At 36.9% G+C, this 22,704-nt stretch overlaps 1 protein-coding gene across 14 annotated transcripts in view; it reads left to right on the forward strand.

Annotated features, from left to right (window-relative positions):
* DOCK3 (dedicator of cytokinesis 3) overlaps positions 1-22,704 on the forward strand; it is a 221,679-nt gene that overhangs the window by 69,259 nt on the left and 129,716 nt on the right. For all 14 annotated transcript variants that reach the window (XR_012661094.1, XM_075096446.1, XM_075096433.1 and 11 more), the window contains exons 6-8: positions 4,299-4,447; positions 12,449-12,533; positions 21,764-21,805. Coding sequence is in view for 13 of the 14 variants with exons in the window: in XM_075096446.1 (XP_074952547.1) it covers positions 4,299-4,447; positions 12,449-12,533; positions 21,764-21,805 (276 nt within the window). In the remaining variant the exon portion in view is untranslated. The remainder of the gene's footprint in view (positions 1-4,298; positions 4,448-12,448; positions 12,534-21,763; positions 21,806-22,704) is intronic.

Raw genomic sequence — 22,704 nt, forward strand, 5'->3', positions numbered from 1 at the left:
CCCAACTCTATTTTAATTGGCAATAAAGTTAATGAATTTCCCCCAAGTCAATTGTGTTTTGCTGGGATGGTAAGAAGTAAGCAATCTCCCTGTCTTTATCGCAACCTACAGATAGTTTTTTTTTTATTCCCACCTACCCTGGCCTGTTGAAGAGAGGGAGTGAGAGTGCGGCTGGGTGGGGCCTGGCACCCACGACAACAGTAAAACCATCTTTAGAGTTTTGATCTCCATAGGGTTAATAATGAGTCATTAAAAGCAAAAAAAACCCTATTAATGCCAGAATTCAACTTTCTGGTGTGTAGCTGTATGAATGAAGGTTATCCAAGCACTGCTAAGTGGGACTTGTTAGTAGTAATAGATCAAAGAAACACAACAAATGTATTTGTATCTGGGGATAGTAAAATAAGGCAACAAAATGTGCTAGAGGACAGACTTGTGCTGCTTGTAAGAAGAGAGTCCTCTATTCATTAACAATATCCAGTTGCTTTGTCCCTGACACACCTTAATTATTACCATAGAAGTTTTTGCACAAATATTTACTTTTATATTCTGGATGTAAAATAGTTGCCAAATATGTTCATAAATGTGCACAGGAGATCATTCTGCATGGACTGATAAAGCACTCATTGCTTGGTAGCTTGTGACAAATCTAGGTGAAACATGAGAGGTTATAGGTTGTATGAAAGTTTACTGTAAAACAGAATGAATACTTACATATCTGATTGACAGGCATTTTTTTATTTAGCTACTGAAAAGGTGATAAAGTTTCAGGGTTGTTTATGGTGCTACTCTGACTAAAATTGCTTGAATGGCTCTAATGCTTAAAATTATTTTTTCTGAAAATGTGGTGTCCAGGATCATCCGTTTTCACTTTAAGCAGTTGTCTTTACATGGGGGTGGTAAGCTTATTACAAAGCTTAGCTTAGTGTTGCGTTTTGAAGGTCTTTTTTTCTTGAAAGAGAGAAGGCAGAGGAAAGTCAAAGTATGTGCATCTCCCTCCCAAATAGAGCTTATTAGTCACTAGACTCTTGTGGGGCATTATAAACTGTTGGTTGTGGGGCATTCTAAACTGTTGTTTGACTGCTTCAAACCCATTACTGCCTTCAAGCCTGGAATTAAGCTGCCTTCAACTCTATTCTAGCTCTCTTTTCTCTCACACAAGTATTTTCCTCAACTTTCATGGGTCTTCCATCTATGGTTCACTTTATAACTGTTTGCCTGAGATCACAGCTACAGCTCCTCTAGCTTTCCACTTTCTGAGACCTCTTCTTCCTTCCTCATAGGGGACCTTGTATTTTCTGAAAAGGACACCATATGTTTAGCTATCAGTACATGCTCATTCTGTTTAAAGCAGATGAAATATTTTTTGAAGAATAGGTGTGAGAACTAAAGCTGAAAAGGGCATATTGTCATGATCATGGAGGTGTTTGAGGGGTTTTATTTTTTTCGGATCCTTGTGTAGGACTTAATGTGACTAGCTTTTACAAAATTGTAATCTACAGTCTCAGTTCTCATTTGTACTTAAAGTAAGCGCTTCTGATTGATAGCCTTGAACCATCATTACAACAGTGAGAGTGTCTCTTTCAGCAGGTTTATTTGGGTAGTCTGAATATGACGATTCTGGAGCTGATTCTCATGATCATGGCAGTGAAATGTACTGCCAACTGTTTTATTGATAGATATGCCCAATTTGCTTATTGGATAGACCCAAATTCAACTGTCTTCATTTTGGGTTAGAGGAAGTTAGTCTTTTCTTATTCATGTAAATAGCATATAAAAATTAGTATTTCCTATCCCTACTGTCGTCTTCAGCTTATAGAGGACTTACTTTGGACCGCGTTTAGTGAAAAAACCTAAACACAAATCTTGTCATGTTACACTTATCAGCTTTGCATCCTTGGGGAGAGTGGCTAGAAAGCTGTCTGGCAGAGAAGGACCTGGGGGTGTGCAATCAACAGCCAGCTGAACACGAGCCAGCAGTGTGCCCAGGTGGCCAAGAAGGCCAGCAACATCCTGGCTTGTATCAGCAATAGTGTGACCAGCAGGAGTAGGGATTGTGCCCCTGTACATGGCAGTGGTGAGCCACACCTTGAGTACTGTATTCAGTTTTGGGCCCCTCAGTACAAGAAGGACATTGAGGTGCTGCAGCGTGTCCAGAGAATGGCAGTGAAGCTGGTGAAGGGTCTGGAGAGCAGGTCTTATGAGGAGCAGCTGAGAGAACTGGGTTTTTTTAGCCAGGAGAAGAGGAGGCTCAGGGGAGACCGTATCATTCTCTACAGACCTGAAAGGAGGTTATAGTGAGGTGGGTGTTGGTCTCTTCTCCCAAGTTTACTAGTGATAGGATAAGAGCAAGTGGCCTCAAGCTGCTTCAGGGGAGGTTTAGATTGGATATTAGTTAAAATGTCTTTACTGGAAGAGTGGTCAGGCATTGGAACAGGCTGCCCAGAGAGGTGGTGAAGTCACCATCCCTGGAGGTGTTGAAACAAACATGTAGATGTGGCAATTCAGGGCATGGTTTAGGAGACATGGGGGTGTTGTGTTGATGGTTGGACTTAATGATCCTAGAGGTCTTTTCCAACCATAATGATTCTATGATTATCTTCCTAGAATAAGTGTTTTCAGACCTGGAAATATATGTCTTCTGTTGGATTTGGTGTCTGTGTTTCACTTTCTTAGGCGGGACCAGAATCAGTGTTAATGCATAGTTGAAAGATGGTGCATCTTTTCATCTCAAATTTGTTTGGTAAGAACAGCAGATGATTCCATCTGTGCTTAACCTGCTTCATCAAAACAGACGTGTAATCAGGTTCAGAGAAATTAACAAATTGCTCATCAAAATGGAGTGCATTGAAATCTGTTTTCCTAAATATTGGAAATCTAATGATCTTAGAGGAAAACAAACTCATGTAGATGGATATTCTTTTTTCATCTCATCCTACCTTTTTTTGGTAAAACAAGTGAAAAACATTTTTTCTGGTAATATGTTGCAATAGGAGAAACTTATGTTTGGTTTTTAGGGTGTTCGTCCATCAGATCTAGTCTTGATAAATGCAGGTATCTTTATTTAGAGAGCTCTTACAAAACACTTGTTTACAAGCAGAAATGCGATCAAGACAATCCTAGCTTGTGAAGTCTCAGTTTCAGTCCATCTAGTCAGTGTTTTCACTGAGGTGAGATTCAAACTTTTCAGGTTTTGCATACAGGTTGGGGTGGAGCTTAGCTGTTAAAAAAAAAACCAGCATTCAGCTGCAACAGGAGATATTTTTTTCTTTCCCCCTTCTTGGGATCCTTGTTCATTGCATGTTGACCACTTTATGTAGTATGAGACATGGCTGTGTAGACCCGAGCCACCTTGACACACAGTTCTCATCTAGCAGATACTGGTGTAGTTTCGACATGCTTCTTTATCTTACTGGTGCTAATAGGTGGCCTTGGTGGTTAGCACCAGACTTTCCATATAGTTATTCCTGCAGGGTAAAAAAGTATTTCAAATTCTGTCTGTGTCTTGGGGGTTTGATTTGGGGTAGTGTTTTTCGGGGTTTTGGGTGGGTTTGGCTTTTTGTTTTTCTTCTCATATTTGAGGAATGCTAGTTCTTTTAAAAAGATTGTGAAGTTGTTTAAAGCTGCCCTCTCCACCCCGCGCTGGTGGTGATAGTTTGGGGTTTTTTTACTGTCTATAGGAATTTTCCTCTTTTAAAGTAATTTTGCAGGTGGATTTTATCATTAAGTGTGTTAGCCCCTTTTAGAGTGCAGATAATGAATATTCATATCCCCCCACCTAATACAGATACCTGGGTAAATTTTAGTAATTGGAATATAAAAATATTAAAAGTGGTTTTCTGTTGTGGTGAGTTGTTGTTGCTAAGTCTTCAGAACCATTAAGGTAGCTGCTGACAGAAAACTAACCTTTTCACCTCTCCGTTACTTTAAATCTAAAACTTTATTATATGATTGGAGTAAGTGATCCCTGCTGCATTTAATGAATCCTCTTATCTATAACGTTAGATTCCATCAGAAAATGGACCGCTTAGCACATTGAGCCTAAACTTTAGAAGTAAAGTTATTCCATTTAAAGAGCATCAGTTAACACTACTTTTTGATATAAAATTTTTAAAGCTTGTACAAACTGGATTAATGTTCCTCTAGGGTAATTAAATGAAAAGTTGGTAATTTAATAATCTCTCTCTCCTTTCTTCTTTCTCATACTCTTTCCAAATTTATTAATCTGTTTCTCTCTACACCCCCCCCCTTTCCCCTCCTCCCCCCTTTCCCCTCCTCCCATTAATATGCCTTTACAGAAACATAAGGTAGATCTTTTCTACAAACTGCGCCATGTGATGAATGAACTCATTGACCTACGTAGACAGCTGCTGTCAGGTCACTTGACGCAGGATCAGGTGCGAGAGGTCAAGAGACACCTCACAGTGAGGCTGGACTGGGGCAATGAGTAAGTATAGGTACCAGCTGGGTACTGTTTGTTCTAATTATTTTAAAATAGCTTTTATTTTAAAAAAAAGTCACCTTTTTCCTTCCAGTAGTTGTTGTACACGGGTAGAACATTTTATTGTTTGGAAATCAAATATAACTTTTTACAGTGAGTTTATAGAAATAGTAGAACTATGCAATAAAATGAGCTGTTTGCTTATTAGTAGGTCTTTTCTAAGGCTACCTACACTTCTAAAAGGTTTAGGTCAATTTACTTACTGTGTATCAATACAGTGAATATTAGGCCTGGGAGCACGTGTTCATAAATACTAAAAACCCATTTGTCAATTGAAGTAGTATTTTAATGGTTGGTGCAATAACTAGAGAGTCTCACAGTCAACAGTGACATGGAGCTGAGGCTGTGATATTTGGACTGTTGATATTTCTTAGAGGTTTAGATTCTCTGTGGTCAGTTCCATGGAGAACTTGTGGAGACTGCAATTCAGATAGAAGCTGAAATGGTAATAAACTGCCATTAGACAAAAACTAGCACTTCATCAGGATTGGTTTTATTCTGAGATACAGTGTATCAGACAGGTAAGTTTTGCATGACACACATGTGACCTTTTCAAAGGAAGTATCACCCTCAGGCATTTCAACTGCTTTTCAGCTAGGAGTAGGATTAGTGCCAATTAACATACAGGGAAGGGAGGAATTCTGTAAGTTGACAACTAAAGAAGAAAGTAAAATGTTTTTCACTAACATATCTTTGTTAGGACTCTGTTCCTTAGTCACCTACCTCAGGACTCCCTATGAGAGACATACCTGAATACATTCATGAAGGTTTAACTAGCCCCCATGCTGCATCTCATTTCTCTCTTGTTGAAAGAAGGCTCTGAAGGGCATAGACTAATAGATTGCATCAAGTCGTTGTTCTGCAGTGCAGACTTACAGATATTTTCTGTTATCGTTCTCAGTAGATTAAATGGAAACCAAAAGATCATTTTTGAACATTATGGCTAATGTTTTTGCTCAAAGAGTTTATGGATGAAATTAACAACAGGAAGCTGCAAAAATGTTGTAGGGGGAAAAAGATGAGGAGAGTAAACAGCAATTCAGCAATGAAAGGAGTGGGTTATTCAAAGATACCTTTTTTTAAATAAATGTAAAATCATTAAATACAAAGTACATTAAAACTGTAAAGGTAAATCTAATGCATGAAAATTATGGAGAATCATCATTGAAATCAGTAAATATAAATATGTTAATGATTAAATTCATCTGCTCAGGATGCTTGCGGGGGGTAGGTGGCAGGTAATCTGTGTTTCTTACTATGTAAGAACAGGTAGTGGCCTCCCTGGAGAAAAAGGTACATGATATCAGAGTACATGCTTAAACAGAAGAGGGTATCAATAAAGGAACTCCATAAAAGGGTGTATGATTGAAAAGATATTTAATTAAATCTGTACGTTATGCAGTATTTAATTATAAATGTCTGTGAGTTTGAAAGGTCTTTCTGCAACTTCGCTTTTTTCCATAGAATTTCTGAGACAGTTCGTTACTTTATCTCTCTGAGTTTTATCATGAAACTCATGACCACATCTCTTAATCAGTTAAAAAACCTAATGATTTTCATATACACATTCACATAGTCCTGCCCTTTCTCGAATAATGTAATAATGTTAGTTGCTTATTCTGTTACACTTGAGATTTACAAATAAAATAAATTATAAATGTTGTAATTAACATGTATTAATGTTAACTGTGAAACTTAAATACACACAACTTGAGCAGGTCTGTATTATTCAAGATAGTACAACCTAATAGGAGACATTCTATGACCAAGCTTTGGACACATGACCATTCTATGACTAGCTTTCAGGAAACCGGTAATCTTACACATCTAAGATGTAGCATGTATGCTTATTTAGTGTAAAGCTACTCTTATCTTGACCTTGATCATTAATGCATTGTATTATTTGGGAAGGAGAGATGCAAACTTCTGTCACCACCAGTTAGGTTTTTTCAGTTTGTTGAACTGGTATTGTTTTCCCTTAAATACACTGTCAGCAGTTCTGGCAGGAGTTGTCCCTTGTGTTCTGGTAGGAGTCGGTGGAAATCAAGGAACAGATACACTCCCTGGATTAATAGATACAGATTTTTTTTGTGTGTGGAAAAAGTTATTTACACTGTTTTTAGAACTACTGCAGTGAACATCTTTTGCTTATTTTTGTAAACTTAAACTAAATATTAAGAAGTTTTGCTCTGTTAAAAATGTAGGAGTATAAGTTATTTTATAACTATTGCTTCTAATCTTTTGTATTGTTGCTAGTCATTCTCATAATGCAATACTGATTTCCACTTACTGTAGCAATTTAATTTTCTGTTGCTTACACATTCTTTCTACCCAATACAAAAATGTGGTCCTGGATGCATCCTGTTTGTGATGCTTTGTTACCTCTTCCAGTTTCCCAGCATTAGTGGTTTTAGACTTTCAGTTTTAAGAATCCTTCTGTGTATTTCTGCTAACAGAATTTTATCTCTCACATCTTCGTTCCTGCATATCTTGCTAGGTTTTATACAGAATGTTACAAATATTTGTGGTTTTTTTTTTAAATGCTTCACTCTGATAAAATTTATTGGAGTATTGATCTATTAAATTCTGAAATGCTATTGGCAGTACCCAATGGTCTGTAAATAACAAGGAAAAATTTGTAAAGCAAGAAACAAACATTATAAAACTGAGGTCTGCAACTCACCATCTTATTTTAAATCATCTTACAAAGTGAAATCTGCAGTTTATCATCTCATTTTAAATCATGCTGCAAGTAAAATAGAAACTTGATATTAAAATATTTGTTTAGGGCTTTTTAAAATGAATTGATAAGTTTTTCAACTTCTACTAGTGCTTAGAAAGGAGAACCAGAATTAAACTTTTTTTACAAACAAAAACCTGTTTAATTCTAGGGTCTTTTGCATCAAACACAGGTGAAGCCTAACAGAGCTTCTGTTTGAAATGTGAACACTCTGCTTCTGCTCCAGTGCAAAAAAAAAATTAATTGCAGCAGTACGTGCATACCTTATTTACCAAAAAGGCAGATGAAGATTTCTTCAAAGTAATTGAACTTAAAAATCAAAGGTCATCTTAAATGATTTTCAGGATTGATTATTTCAAATTAATATAATATCTGTCAGGAGATTAATAGAAAGTATCCAAATTTCTAAGCACAATGACTTTCCCTTTTATACTGAGGGAAGCTACTTCTTTCCCTATAAATGTGGGATAGATACTCTATATTTAGGCTCAGAAACAGAGTAGGGGAAGGGGAGCCACCAATACTCCGAGATTTTAGATAGATAAAAACCATAAAAAAGATGAGTTTGTGGGCTTTTGTTACTCTTTAGTCAAAGGTTATTCCTTTTCACATAAAATGTTATTAAAGTCATTGCATTAAAAGAAATTTTCCAAATGGCTGCCATAAATTCTGCACAGGAAGATCCACAGATAGCCAAAAGTTACAAATAAATGTTTAAAAAGAAAAACAGGAAAAAATGTTAAAAATAAATCTTTCACACAGTCATACAAATAAAATGAAATAATGATTTAAAGTCATGGTCTTTCTTTTGCCTGAAAATTGCAGTCGGAAAGCCAGTGGCAGATGCAGTGTTAGTACCCGCTAACTAGTAATATGTGTAAAACTGTAGAGGGAGTAGTGTGATCCAGTGAAGTAACCATAATATTAAAACTCGTAACGTCCTTAAATTTCAGTTCTCCCATCCTTAGAAGATAATTTTTGGACTTTAGAGTGACTTGACCTCTTGTCACATTTTTTGTTACACAAAATGAATAATAATTGCTTCCTGGTAGCATTGCAACAATTAGCTTGAAGTTTTGTAAAATGTGTTTGAAGATATGTATTAAATGTGCATATGAGGTTGTAATATCTGGAAATCAATTTGAGAATGAAAGAAATTCTTATTACAGTAGTTGTCATTGTTGCATCAAAGGTGATCAAAATAGGAATGAACAATTTAAATATAATGAAATGCCTTTAAGAAAGTTGCAGAAAGAATAATTGCCATTTCTGTCTAAATATTTAAGATTTTTCCCCTCTCCTGAATTTATCTGGACTAATGATTAAATAGGGATTAAAACTGTAAGGAACTCTCTTAAATGTCAGTCTTTGAGGAAAACCATAATAACCTCTCTCTGTGGTCTGTTACTTCCATGCTCAGAAGTATTTGCTGCCATTACCCTTAAGTAATCTTAGTAAGGAATTGATTACCTTCATCGCATCACCTTATTTTAAGAAATAATTTCATGTGTAGCATTACATGAATGCTGTAATAATTTCTTCGTAGATTACAGCCTCTGTAGTTTCTTTGTGTGCAAGATAACTTAATTCTGTCAAAGAAAAGTATCAAGTTGTATTAGCGCAGTCTAATTTTCACAAACATGTTTTTTTCATATTTCATTTTCCATGGATTTCTGTACTGTATTTCCCTTGTCTTTTTAAGTCTGCACATAGCTCGTGTGAGACACTGTCAGGATAAATTCCTTTCCCTTCACCACCTTTATAAGTGTATTTGTGTAAGAGAAATATGAATGATGTTAAATGAGGTTTTGATGTAGTGAGAGAAGGAATACAAGGAAAATTGATAGCTGCAAAATTAAAGCTGAAAAGAGTAAAGTGCAAGCTTTTGGAGCAAAGGGGTTGAGATCTTGCACACCCTGGAGATGTGATGAGTACTCCCATTCTGTTCAAGTTTGGATGTGCTCTTAAAGACATTTTTTAGACAAATGACATATTTCTGCAAGGTTCTTCTAGGAATAGTTGTTATGACTTGTGGATTTATAAATTCTAAATGGTGTAGCATTTGTATTATCAATAAATGAAAATATTAGAAATTTAGGTCATTCTTTGAAATTACCATTAAAACCAAGTTGATTTTCTCTAGAAGCCCAGTTAACCTGAACTAGAGTTCTATATTCATACCTTTCAGTATTAAAGTGCTAGTATTTTTGTCTATCGGCTTGTCTTCGTATTACTTGAGAGAAAAATATCTAGAGATTTTGGGTGGTGGATTACACCCTCCACCCCCACACCCCAGAGACTTCCATATGGAAGAGAAGGAATAGCTAAATGCCGTCTGGAGTTACCCCAGCCATATGCTAACAAGAGGTGTTTGATAGGCTTGGGATACTTTGTAGGTATACTGAGGAAATATTTTTGAAAGGCAGTTCGATGTTAAGGTAGAATAAAAAAAGCTCATGAATATGCTTGTAAAAGAAAGTATTGTGGAGAGAGCAGATGTCAAATAAACAAAACAGCATATTATCAAATTTTTATGCATGCTATGTTGTGGAGAAATACTGCTTGGCAGCTGGTGCTCTTACATTCCCCCAGTATTTGATAATAGAGAGTGAAAGTGGGCCACTGACTGTCATTGCCATTTCAAGCATTATGTGTCAGACCTTCGTGGACAAAAAGTAATTGATACAAATTAAATGCATAGACCTGAACTTTCACGTGCACAACCAATGACAGCATGTTAGTGCTAAAGCAAAGGATACCTTTATTTGCTGGGAGCAAGTATTGTCCAGGACTATTAGACAAGGAGAATCTTCTGAGCTGGAAATCCATTGCGTTGAGGGTTTTAACTAAAAATAGGTTAGCAGATAAGATTCACATGGATGCTACTGCAGTTGTGTTGACATTATTAAGTAGAAGATAATATCTTTGTCATATATTGAGTAATGAGTCCAACCACTGTTTGGCCTCAGTTCTCTAGAGTTGAAATTATGAGAATACAACCGTATCAGGCTATGATTAGCTTTGACTTTTTTTTCTGTAAAACTGTAATAGTGCTTTGTAATTGTAATGCACTTAGAAGTGGTTTTGATAATGTCATTAGAAAATAATTTAATATCTGTATGTTGAGGAGAAATTCCTTTATGAATATACTTTGGGGGGGGGGGGGGGGGCGGGGGGGTGTACACATATGAGGGACCAGGTATTTTGCAGGAGGTTTAGATATTCAGATTCTGGAAAACTTCCGTGAATGAATATGATGAGCATTAGTGTTTTTCCAAAAACTTTGAAGTGGACTCTGTGCATATTACTATTTTTACCTGTTACCATTATTTTTTCCTATTATCTTTTTGGACTTTCTTTTGTAAATAGGCTCAAATGGCAGCTCTGGTTAAGGATTACCTAGTGCCTTCTTATTTCAATCTTTTCCATTTGGTAAATAGATACAGTAATTTTCATCTTTTCAGCTGCAGTTTTCAGGTACTGGTCTTGGGCCAGGGATGACTTGTGTTTGATAGGTTTAATCAAAACAAAGTGTGTAAAAGATGTATAACCATCACTTTCACAGTTTAGCCTTAAAGTTTAGAAACTGGCATTTGGCATGAAAACTGCATTGAAGAAGGAAAGCCATTCCTTTTTCCATGGAAAATATAATTGGTTTTGGCAAAGAAGAATGTGGAAATTTCAGTTGGTCAGTACAATATTTTAATTGTAGTTAGAGTACTGCTTAACACAAGTAAGTAGATCAGGGCTGAGCTATACTTTTGAGATATGATGGTTTAGGAATATGATTAAAGAAGGGTATCCTGATTAAGCAAATTTTTGAAAAGAATATTGAGTTGAAAAGCTTATGGGAAAAGATTAAAAGTACAGTGGTCGACAAAGTAACTGGGCTTCATACAGGTCATTGGTTCTTCCTTGTTGTTGTTTTAAGTTTAAATGCTCAGAAAGAGACACTGTATTGCCTGGAGGCTTCTGTTTATTGCACCACACCATTATTCTGTGGTACCTGAAAGGTTTTTTCAGATAAAAATTTTCATTTGCCATCAGGAACAAGTCTGTGCAGAATGTTTCCTTCTTTGTTTACAAATTAAATAGAGTTTTGCTTTTCTTTTATAGTTAGTGACAGAAATTGTGCAAAGGTAGTCCATGAGGGCACCTCTTCTGAATTTTTTCTTTGACTCTCAGGAATTTCAATATAAAGTATCTGCAAATGAAATATCACAGTTATCAAAAATGAAAGCAGGAAAATGGTTAATTCATGTGTTTCTTCAATTTTACTCTTAATCTGTGTGTTTAGAATAACTTTTTATTGTAATGTTCAGTACTGTCTATGCCTCAGAACCTGAAGATCTACAGACCAAAAGTTGGTTTGTGGCACCTTTTAGGTTGTCTTGTTCTGCAGTCTACAGTTATTAATTAATTGCTAATAGTTGTTCATTTATTTGTCTGGATGCAAAACAGCTTATTCTGTCTACCACTCGCATGCAGCTATGGCCTGAACTGCCTTCTTTACTAGAGAATTTCTTAACTAGTCATCCTCTTTCCACTGGTATACTTTTTTAAAAAATAGTTTATGTATTTGATTTGAACCAAAATATTATTTCAATTCAGAGTAATTAAAAGTGGTTTTTGTATGTATGTGTTACAAATACAGATGAAAATTCTTGTTGATATTGGAGTTATTGTTTATAATGAAAAAAATACTATGTTTATACAGTGATGAAGTTGGGGGTTTAGTTGCATGAACACCAGGAATTTCCATGCAGCTTCCAAGGTGCAGTATCTGTTTGCATATTTGAATAGGGTTACTGATGGAACTTTTTCATTATGTAGTGAAGAAACCTACTCAAATACTGCAGCAGAAACCAGAGTACTAACTTTATTTGTCTACTACATTTCTGTGTATGAAATTAACTTGTTCCGGATACTGCACCAACATATTGGCCCAAATCTTCCACTAGCATTAATTGCTATAGCTCCACTGAAGTCAGTGAACACAAAATAACAAGTTCATAGTGTTTTCTGATTTATATTTAAATTTAATTTTATTTAGAAGGATTATCTGTTTAATGATTAAGAATTGCAAAAAGACTTAAATAGTTTAGTATTTCTTGTGTCCTTGCCCTTGACTAAGCACAGGTTAATAGATAATAGTGAACACACTAATGTATGTTACACTTACCACTGTTCTTCCTTCTCTTTTGCAGACATTTGGGCCTAGATTTAGTTCCTCGGAAGGACTTTGAGGTTGTGGATTCAGATCAGATCAGTGTTTCAGATCTTTATAAAATGGTAAGAAATCTGTGGGAGATTCCTTTGAGTTTTCACTTTGGGAGGGGAAGAGTTTTTATTCTTTACTCTTACATATTTTCTTGGTTAGAATAGTATCATAAGGTGAACGTCTCTTTCATTTGCACCCTAACCACAAGAATAGTCAGTGTCTTCAGTATCCTGAGTTTAGTAAGAATGAACCAACTTTTCTTTGGAAATGCCATGCTTGTATATATTTTCATTTCAATTTACAAAGTAACGTGGTATGAAAACTGGTGAAGGTAACTTTGAATGTTGTTTCTTCCTACATTTTTCTTGTTTTTAAAATCTATTGGCAGTAAAAGAAGTTCTAAAAACCCAGATCTATCATATACAGCTAATGGGAATCCTTTTAAACTTTGGTCTTTGTTGCTAAAATCAATATGCTAGCATTAAATGAATTTCCAATAATATTTTTTTTATTTATTTGTACAACTAAACAAAAATAGGGCTGGAAAATCTTAAAAGGTCATCTAGTCCATTCTCCTGATTAATGTCAGGATCAACTGCCTCTGTCATTTGTGACAATTTCTTTTCTGTTTCTAAAAATCTCCAGGGATTAAGACTCCACAGCCTACCCCAGCAATCTTTTTTTGCTCAATTCACTGTTCTCATAGTTTGGAAGTTTTATTAATGGTGGTCTTAGACAAAGAGCTTTCTTGCTGCAAGTTAAACCTCGCATCTTCCTATCGTGTCCACAGAGAAGTAGATTACTCCTGCCGCTTTGCACCATCCTTTATGTACTTGAAGGCTTGTTGTCTCATTCAGCCGTCTCCTCTTTGGACTAAAGAACCCCATTTCTTTCAGTTCTTCTTTATAGGTCAGGTTTCCTAGACCTCTGGCTCCTGCATGTATTCTACAGATATTCTATTACATAATCTGCAGTTTGCCACTGCCTTTTGCAAGTATACTTATGTTGAATTATGTCAGATGGGAAATAATACAAAATCTTGGAAGCTCCAGAGATTCACTGTGGTGGTATGTTGCAGAGGTGTAAGCACCATGTGCCAGGCAGGTGTCCTAGCAAATTTTATTGATGAAGGCGGCTAGCAGACTGGCATGCTTTTGGGTTACCTGATTGTTACTTCAAACAGCAATTATTAACTTGCTGGGAGAAATAGAACTGCTTCCTGTTGCAGGATCTAGTGTTGATCAGCCTACTTCCTCCTTTAGTTAAAGCTTCTCAAGCCTGGAGTCCATCAACACTTTATGTGAGTCCAGAAAGTCCATGAGAGCCACTATTTGGCTCATTCAAGGGAGGCTGCAGATGAAGAATACTTCAGTGAAAAGTCTGCTTCTACTAGTTGCATAGATAATAAATATCTTTCCCCTGTTTCAAAGATTTTTGAGCCCGAAGAAAAGGAGAGAAAGGGGGAAGACCAGTGAATAAGTTAATTTAAGCAAAACTAATCCTTGAACATTAAGGCCATCTCTGTTGTGTGGCAATGTACCTTAGGAAGCACATGTGGTGCATTTGAATAAGAATGTTAGGATTTTCAGGAAAAGTAGTACAATTCCTTCACTGCAGTGAGTTCCAACTTCTATCATTATTAGTGACTAGTACAGTCATGTTAGTGCATAAAAGTTATGTATGCAGCTATCTAAGATGTGGGAGTGATAGGTCTGTGCTAGGTGGGGTTTTTTTGATATGCAGGATGTACTTCTCACTAAAACAAAGGCATGTTTTGTAAACAGTCTATATGTCTTGCTGTTTTGGATTATTAGCACCATATAACAGTGGATTTTGTGAAAAGAAATAAAAATGATTACATAAGAAATATTGAAGTACATCATTCTACAGTATTAATTTTTAATGTTTATTCCTGATTTGCCATAGTCCGAGGAGGATTTGGTGCTATCATAGCAGTTTTCCTTCAAATACAGTAGAGAAACAACTCAGTACACAATTCAATCACTAATGATTCAGAGAATGCATGATAAGTTGCTAACAGAATTGCTTTATTACTCTGTTTCATTCTGAATATTTTTTTTTTTTTACTCTGAATACTTGTAGTACAGATAATAGCTAATACTTAATTATCAGAGTAGTGTGTCAGAGTGTAGTATGTCACCCATCTTAGTCCTGAAGAAAATGTCCACAGCATGGTTTGCTGCTCAGATGAGTGCTGGTATCGGGACATGACCATTAGTCAGGTCACACTTCAACACACTGTTGCTTTAGTTCATAGATTCAGGAAGACAGTGCTGTCTAATCACATCTAGTTCATAGTTAGAAGGCAATTTCAGGAACCAAAACAACTAAAAACTTGTTATTTTTTAACTTAAATTTGGCAGAAATTGGAGGGGGATATTGGTGGGGTTTTTGTTGTTGTTTTAGGGTTTGTTTTTTTTTAATGTGGGTGTGCGTTTGGTTTTAATATTTTATAAAAAACCCAGGGACAGAATCCTCCTTACTGCTGGCAGAATACTTAATGGGTTCTCAAATGAGCAGTGAGGTTTTATGTTGTAAAATAATCTTGTGGGAGTAGTTGAGAGAGCCTAATTACTTTTTCATATTTGCAGGATTGTAGAATGTTAAATGTAGCATAGCAAACAGTCTCATATTAGCAGAACAATGGACAAGGTAACACATTAGACTTCCATATCTATGACAACAAATTCAGGCATTTTATACAGAGTCATTAGACGTAGCATTACTTTTCTTGGTAAATTTTAAATTTTAAAAATTTATAATCTTTTATACCTCTCCTTTTTCATTGCTAAGTATATTTGTGACTACTGTATGACTACCGTATTCATCTCTTTGTCAGAACTGTGGTGCTCTGAGGCCTTGTACATCCTGTTTCTCCAGGTTACTCATTACGAAGCTAAATACTAGTAGCTTCAGGATGCACAGCATTTGTCAGAAGTCATTGCTTTACTCATGAGGGAAACCAAATTGCCCTTTCTGTATCGCAGTGTTCATGATCTTAACTAATATGATAGAACACTTCTTTAAAATTTACATTTTGAGATTGTGGGGAAAACATGTTGTCAGAATTCTGCCACCAAGCTCAGTGCTGGAGGTTGCCACTAAATTGAAGCTGTCATTTAGCAACGCAAGGCCATCACAAAGTCACAAACACTTCGATAGTGCTTTTTAGTGAAAGGGATTACAAGACACAAACGTCTGGAGGCATCTGCAAAAATCAGAAATGTTCAAACCTGGTGATTAAATATATCTAGCTATTCTATAAGTGTATTGATTGATGCATGTATCTTCAGGATTAATTTAAGAGGTGCATGAAAGGCACAACTGTTGGCTCTGTTACTGCTAGATCTTAGCCATGTCTCTCAACCATCTGAAAAAAATGCCACATTTACCAGAGCTTCTAATAAATAGACAAGTTTCAAAGTAATGCTGCCATAACCTCATAATTGCTTATTTTTTATTCAGATGGAAGATGAGGTTGGTAAGAATAAGTAGTTACAAAACTTGAAAATAGGGACTTCAGTTGCTCAGAACTCTGCTAGAAAAGGAAACCAACTGGACACAAACTGTGCAGGAAGCTCACAAAATCTCTTCGAGTTTTTGTTTGTTTGTTTAACGAAGCAGATTGCCAGAGGACAGATTTGTGTACATTTGGTTCTAAGCCCTAGTGAGAAGTCAGTTGAGAATATGAAGATAGAAAGCAGTTTGAGACTGACTTGGTAATGATAGGATTTGCTTATCAAGCATCGTTAGGAAAGGAAGGAGGAAGAACAACAATAAAAACTAATACTGGTAGATAAGATATCATAAGAAGCAAGTGTGATGGGGAAAAAAGATGTAAGGAGAATTGATAGCTCTTTCAGTAAATTAAAACCAAAACCACAAGATACTAAGAGGCCAAGTTGGATAAATCAAGAATTTTTCATTGCCTTCAGTCACTGGAGTGAAAGAAAGGGAAATTAAGATTACCAAGAGCAAGTATAGAAGAACAGAAGCATAGAAAAGGATAATAGAATAGCAGAAATGGGTAAATAGAAAAATTAGAAAGGCAATGTACAAATTAAGATATAACAAGCAAATATTGTCAATCGTATTGAGAAACAGCTTTCTATAAATAAAATGATTGTAACTGGGAAACTAAAGAAAAAGTTTTATACTAGGGGAAACCAATTGGTACATGATGCAAGAAAATAACATGGCATTCTTTTCACCCCCCTCAACCTCTGGTAAGGTGGTAAACTGTGTCAAATCACTAATGATACCTGTGAAAAAGTGAAAGGAGTCATGCCTGAACGGTGGGGGAGTTTATAAAGTAGGTATCAGTTCCAGGGAGTTTAGAAATATATACATACCATTTGGGATATCTAGAGAAGCCATACCAGGACATCAGTGACAATCACTGGAAAGATGGGTAAGGTTCCAGAAAACTGGCAAAGGGCAAGCATACTTTATACCTTTAAAAAAAGTGATGGAGGAGGAGGAGCAGTGTTGCTGTACTCTTCTATGGGAGAACTTATCTTGGGCCGCATATCTCCGGGACACAGGGCTCTACCCACCCTGGGGACAATGATGCACAGACATCGATATGATGGATACAAAATGTCCGTTTATTTAACTGCGTCACACGCTTATATAGCTCTTGCGCTTCCTGTTCCTGCCACTCCTATGGGGAGGAGTCTATCTTTCCATCACATCCCGTGATCTTCCGGTTGCCGATCCCTGTCTATTCCTCTACAGAGCAGCTAGTAATCATTCCCAACTTGTACAAAATGCTGGAAAAGAAAAAAAAATCAAATTATTTGCAGCAAGGAGGTGAGTAATAGTGGCTGTGAACTTGTTCAGAATAAGCAATTTTTAAAAGCTCTAATTTACTTCAGAACATAAATGAGTCTAGTGAATAGAGGAAAAGCAGCTGATACCATATTTAGATTTTCATAAAGATTTTAATTGTTTTTTTTTAATTGGAATTCTCCTAAGGTCATTAGTGCTAGATGAAATTACTGTAAAGTAAACACAAAGCTAATTAGAAAACCCATGTTCAGGAAGAAAGTGGTGAAGAATGGTTATCAATAATTGGTTAAATAGGAGGAGGGATGAATCAGTTTAATTTCCTGTGGTCATCCTCCATTCTGTTGTGCTTCATGTTTCATTAATGACTGGATGATGAAATAGGAATTATGCTTACTAAATATGCTAATACCACAAGGTTGAAAGTGGTAGTACATGGGAGGAAAGGATCAGAACTCAAAATAATGTAGAAAAATTGAAGAAATTATCTGAAAAGTGTAAGATACAAGTGAGAATCACAAATGCAAGGTTTTAACTTCTGCAGCCGATTGTTGCTTCTTAAGTACAGGTTGGGATGCTACAAGCTTAGGTGGTTTTGTAGAAGATTTGAGTATTATACTGGAATTACAAGATTAATTCGTTAATCTTTTCATGCTAATGTCTTTTCATGCTAATGATGGACAAGACAAGAATTGGTGGCCCTAGGTTAGAATGGCAAGAATTCAGTTTAAGCATCAGGAAGCACTTGGATGGAGAAAGATATATGGCGATGGATCATCTTATCTGTTGAAGTTTGCACAATCTTAACAGGCAACTGTCTTTTGAGAGAAATAAAGGTAGAACTGATTTTTTTTTTTTTTTTTTTAGGAAGATGGATAGCTACTTAACAGTCTTATTTCTGCATCACCTCACAATGCTTTTCAGATTGGAAGGGGCCTCAGGGGAGATCTAGTCAAATTTTGTGCTCAAAGCAAGGTCAACACCAAATTTAGACTAGGCTGCTCAGAGCTTTGTCCGATTGGATCTTGAAATTCTTTAAAAAAAAAAAAAGTTTGGGTCCCTGCTCGAATGCTTGACTGCCTTAATGGGATTATTTTCTTTCCTGGAAAGTTGGGATATTCCATGTTGTAGTTTAACCTTGGTATTTTGTCCTGCTGCTGTGCAGTTCTGTAAAGAGCCTGGCTGTGTCATCCTGATGACAACTTCATAGTTACTAGAAGGCTGCCATCAGGTGACCTCCAACCCTTATCCTCTCCAGACTAAAAAAAGCTGCATTCCCTCTATCTCTTCTCATACAGCATGTGCTCTAGCTCCCAGCTGCTTTGGTGGCCCTTTGCTGAATGGGGTGCAGTATTTCAAATGTAGTTTACTGAATGCTGATTAAAAAGGAATAAATGTTTTTCTAAATCTACTGGTTACATTCCTCTTAAAAGAAACAGTTAAAATTCCTTGCTGCCAGAGTGCTCTCCTGACTTATGTTTGGCTTGCTGTTTAGCAGCACCCTGCCAGTCAATTCCCAGCCTGTACCATGGAAGGATTAGCCTGTCCCAGGTGCAGGACTTGTATTTGTCCTTACTGTATTTCATAGGGTTCCTTTTAACCAATTCCTCTGGATTGCCTAGATCCAGTTGGGCCAACAAGAACCTTATGAAGTTCAACAAGAAGAATTATAAGGTCATGCACCTGGGAAAACATAATCCAGGAGTGCAGTGCAGACTGGGATCCACCTGGCTGGAGAGCAGCTCTGTGGAAAGGGACCTGGGGGTCCTGGTGGACAGAAAGCTCAACATGAGCGAACAGTGTGCTGCTGCGGCCAAGAAGGCCAACAGGATGCTGGGTTGCATCCAAAAGGGCATCGCCATCAGAGAGAAAGAAGTCATCATCCCACTCTACTCAGTGCTTGTCAGGCCACACCTGGAGTACTGTGTACAGTTCTGGTCCCCGCTCTACAAAAAGGATGTGGACATGCTGGAAGGGGTCCAGAGAAGGGCCACCAAGATGATCAAAGGACTGGGAAGCCTGCCATATGAGGATAGGCTGGGAGAGCTGGGTTTGTTCAGCCTTGAGAAAAGGAGGCTTAGAGGGGATCTCATCACCGTGTACCAGTGCTTAAGGGGCAGCTACAAAGAAGATGGAGACTCCCTTTTTACAAGGAGTCACATGGAGAGGACAAGGGGGAATGGACACAAGTTGCTCTTGGGGAGATTCCGATTGGACACCAGAGGGAAATTTTTCACAGTGATGACAGTCAACCATTGGAATAATCTCCCCAGGGAAGTGGTTGACTCGGCCACATTGGACACCTTCAGGAGTCGTCTGGACAGGGTGCTGGGCCATCTTGTCTGTCTAGACTGTGCTCTTCCCAGAAAGGTTGGACTAGATGATCCCTGAGGTGCCTTCCAACCTGTGATTCTGTGATTCCTCTGAATGGGAGGCCTTCTCCTTGAATTCATTGACTGCTGCCCCCAGTTTAGGATCATCTGTGAATTTATTAGACTGCATAGGTCTCAGGATAGACCTCTGAAGAATACATGCCATCAACCACTACCTTTTGAGCCTGACATCCCCACTATTTGTTGGGGGCTTTTTAGCAATATAATTAGTTTACCCATCCAGGTGTAGCTTCACAACCTGGGTACAAGGATGATGTGGAAGACTGTGGTGAAGGCCTTGCTGAACTCAAGATAGACAGCAGTCACTAGTCTTCCCTCATTTATAGATCTGGTCATTTTACCCTAGAGAGGGCAGTTAGGTTGATTAAGCATGGTTTACCCATGGTAAGTCTGTGTTGGCTATTTTCAGTCACCGTCTCATTCCTGTACCCAAAAATGGCTTCCAAGAGAGCATCTACGCTTTGGACACTTTGCCTAGCCAGAGGCAAGGGTATGTAAAATTAACTCAGCCAGTGGTTGTCTGTATCATAATAGCATAGCCCTGAAGCATAAAAGCAGTGAATTAGTGAAGTCTAGTCTTTTGATTGTGAAAAATTTTAAAACTTGATTTTTGGTCACTTATTGTTACAGGTTTACCTAAATATGCACACTGTAAGAAGCTGTATTTGCTGAGGAAACTGTAGGTCTCCGAACTATCTCTCATATATCTGTCAGTTGAGTTATCTCTCACTTTCTTGCTTGGATTTAGAGATGAATTTTAGTCAAAAGAAGCCAGGAGAGCTTGAGCAGCTTAAATAACTGGTCATTCCTATGCCAGCTGATTCTGAGTGGTTGCAGGTGACAGAAAGGTTGAATAGGCAAATCAGCTGCCTAAACTTAAAGGGTTTTAACGTTCAGAAGACAATACAGTAGTTAGATAAACAATGGAGTGGGAGATCATTATTTCTTCTGCTGATGGTGTGAAGGAGGGTGTATTTATAACTGTGAATATAAACAGATGTCAAAATATGCCATTTAACTTGATATCTTCTTAATTTAGTCTCATTATGAAGATTATCTCTTTTGTGGTAAAAAGTCTTATTTTTGTTCGGTGTGAAAGACAAAGGTGTAGTTTGGAAAAAGTATTGCTTGAATACATTTTTGTGGACTATCTTTTACTTTCACTTCCCTTGAAGCTATGAGGTTATCAACAGATCATGCTGGTCCTGCTACACAGTGTGTATGTTTGGTCAGAATAAATTGCTGGGTATGTAATAAAAGGAGAGCGATGGGGGTGAGTGAAGACAATATTTATTAATATGTGGTAGTATTAATGTTAGTATTTCAGTTTACAATGCTAATGTTAAGATGAATGTGTGTAGAACAGGCATGGCAGAATGAATGATGTTTTTAAAGCTCTCTGAAACCTTTTTAGTTTAGAGTAGTGTTTAAATCTCCCTTTGGAGATTAAATTGGTTCAGTGAGACTTGCAGTCCATTTTCTGATTATAACATCTCCTTTTAGCATAAAGGGCTTTAAATACAGGATCATGCCCCGAATTCCGTTTCGGAGATGTAGCTCTTTATACTGATGCTTCTTTATAGGTGTTGGCCAGCTGAAATTATAGAAGAGTCCTTAGCCATTTATCAGGATTTCATCTTTTGATCAGAGCAAGAAGTTTAAACAAAATCTAAAATCCGTCCTTCTTTCTGATGTCTGTGTTTTTTAACAAATGCACCTTTTCATAGACAGCATACTGGTAGATGAGTATTAGTGGTGAGGTATCCCCCATTCAGGAAGAGAACACATAGATTATACAGTATAGGGTGATGGACTTTTTGAAAATAAATGCTTTTACAGTTTTGGAAATTCTGTCTAGCTTGTGACAGCCATTTTCATTACAGGCTAAGGTAAATACCACCTGTAAATTCAAGTAGTTAGGCTAAGAAATGGCTTAACTGAGAAAAGCCTTTAGGAAAGCTAGTGGTCTTGTGAGTGATGATCTACAGCGAAAAAAGGCAGTGAAAAGTGGGTAATAATCTTCTAATGTTCCACAAATATAATGTAAATATTTCTTTCTTTTAAAAAGGTTTAAATTTTACTATTTTGTATCTCCACAGCATTTGTCAAGTAGACACAGTGTCCAGCAGAGCACATCACAGGTAAACATCACCTACATACAAATTTTTATTGCCTTTAAGTGTTTGGTAATGTATGTAGAGGTATGATGGAGATCACTGGGTAAGTCCTTACCCATAGAACACTTCCTTATAAGATACTCAAGTAATTACCTTATTAAGGTCCTTCTTCAACTCCAGTATAGGCCTCTTTTCCTTAGCTCTTTTGTTCTTAAAAGATCAACTTCTGTAGTAATATCAAAAGCCTCAGTCTGCCCATGTGAGTCATCTTTTCACCTGCTAACGTGTGACTTAGTAGGCTTCTGTTTCATGTATCCTTTATGTAGCATCGTAATCCTTTCCTGGTCATGGAATCTGGGTCTAATCTTTCCAGAAGAACTGTGCTTCCACAGATACCTGTCTTTAAAGGATGAGGATTTACTTGGATTTAATTTAAAATCCAGAACAGAATTCATTTCAAGTAGTACAAATCTGGGTTCAAAGTCTGAAAATGTTAAGATATTCTTTGTTAGTATGTACTTGTCTACACATTCAGAGGAGACTAGCTTAGTGAGCATAGGATATTCATGCAACCTGCTTATAAAGATCAGCATACAATGGATATAAAGGGATATAAAAATTAAAGAATAATTTTATTTGTAATTATACTTTTTTTTCTCCACCCTAGTTTTCGCTGTTGTAAATAGGTCTTGATACACTGAGTAAAAATGTAAACCTTTCTGGTTTTGACTTTATTGGTTGCTTGTGATATCAACTGTTAAGATTTATTTTTGTTATACCAGCAGGGCATATTAACCTGTGAAGCCTGGTTCTAAATGACGTCCATAAATGAATTGCAGCTGCTGAAAAGAAATAACATAACAAAAGTTGTCCTTAAAAATACTTTGATGTCCATCTGCTTTAAATGGAAACTATCAAGGTCC

This window comes from Phalacrocorax aristotelis, chromosome 6, assembly GCF_949628215.1.
Source record: "Phalacrocorax aristotelis chromosome 6, bGulAri2.1, whole genome shotgun sequence".
In the NCBI taxonomy this organism is placed as follows: domain Eukaryota; kingdom Metazoa; phylum Chordata; class Aves; order Suliformes; family Phalacrocoracidae; genus Phalacrocorax; species Phalacrocorax aristotelis.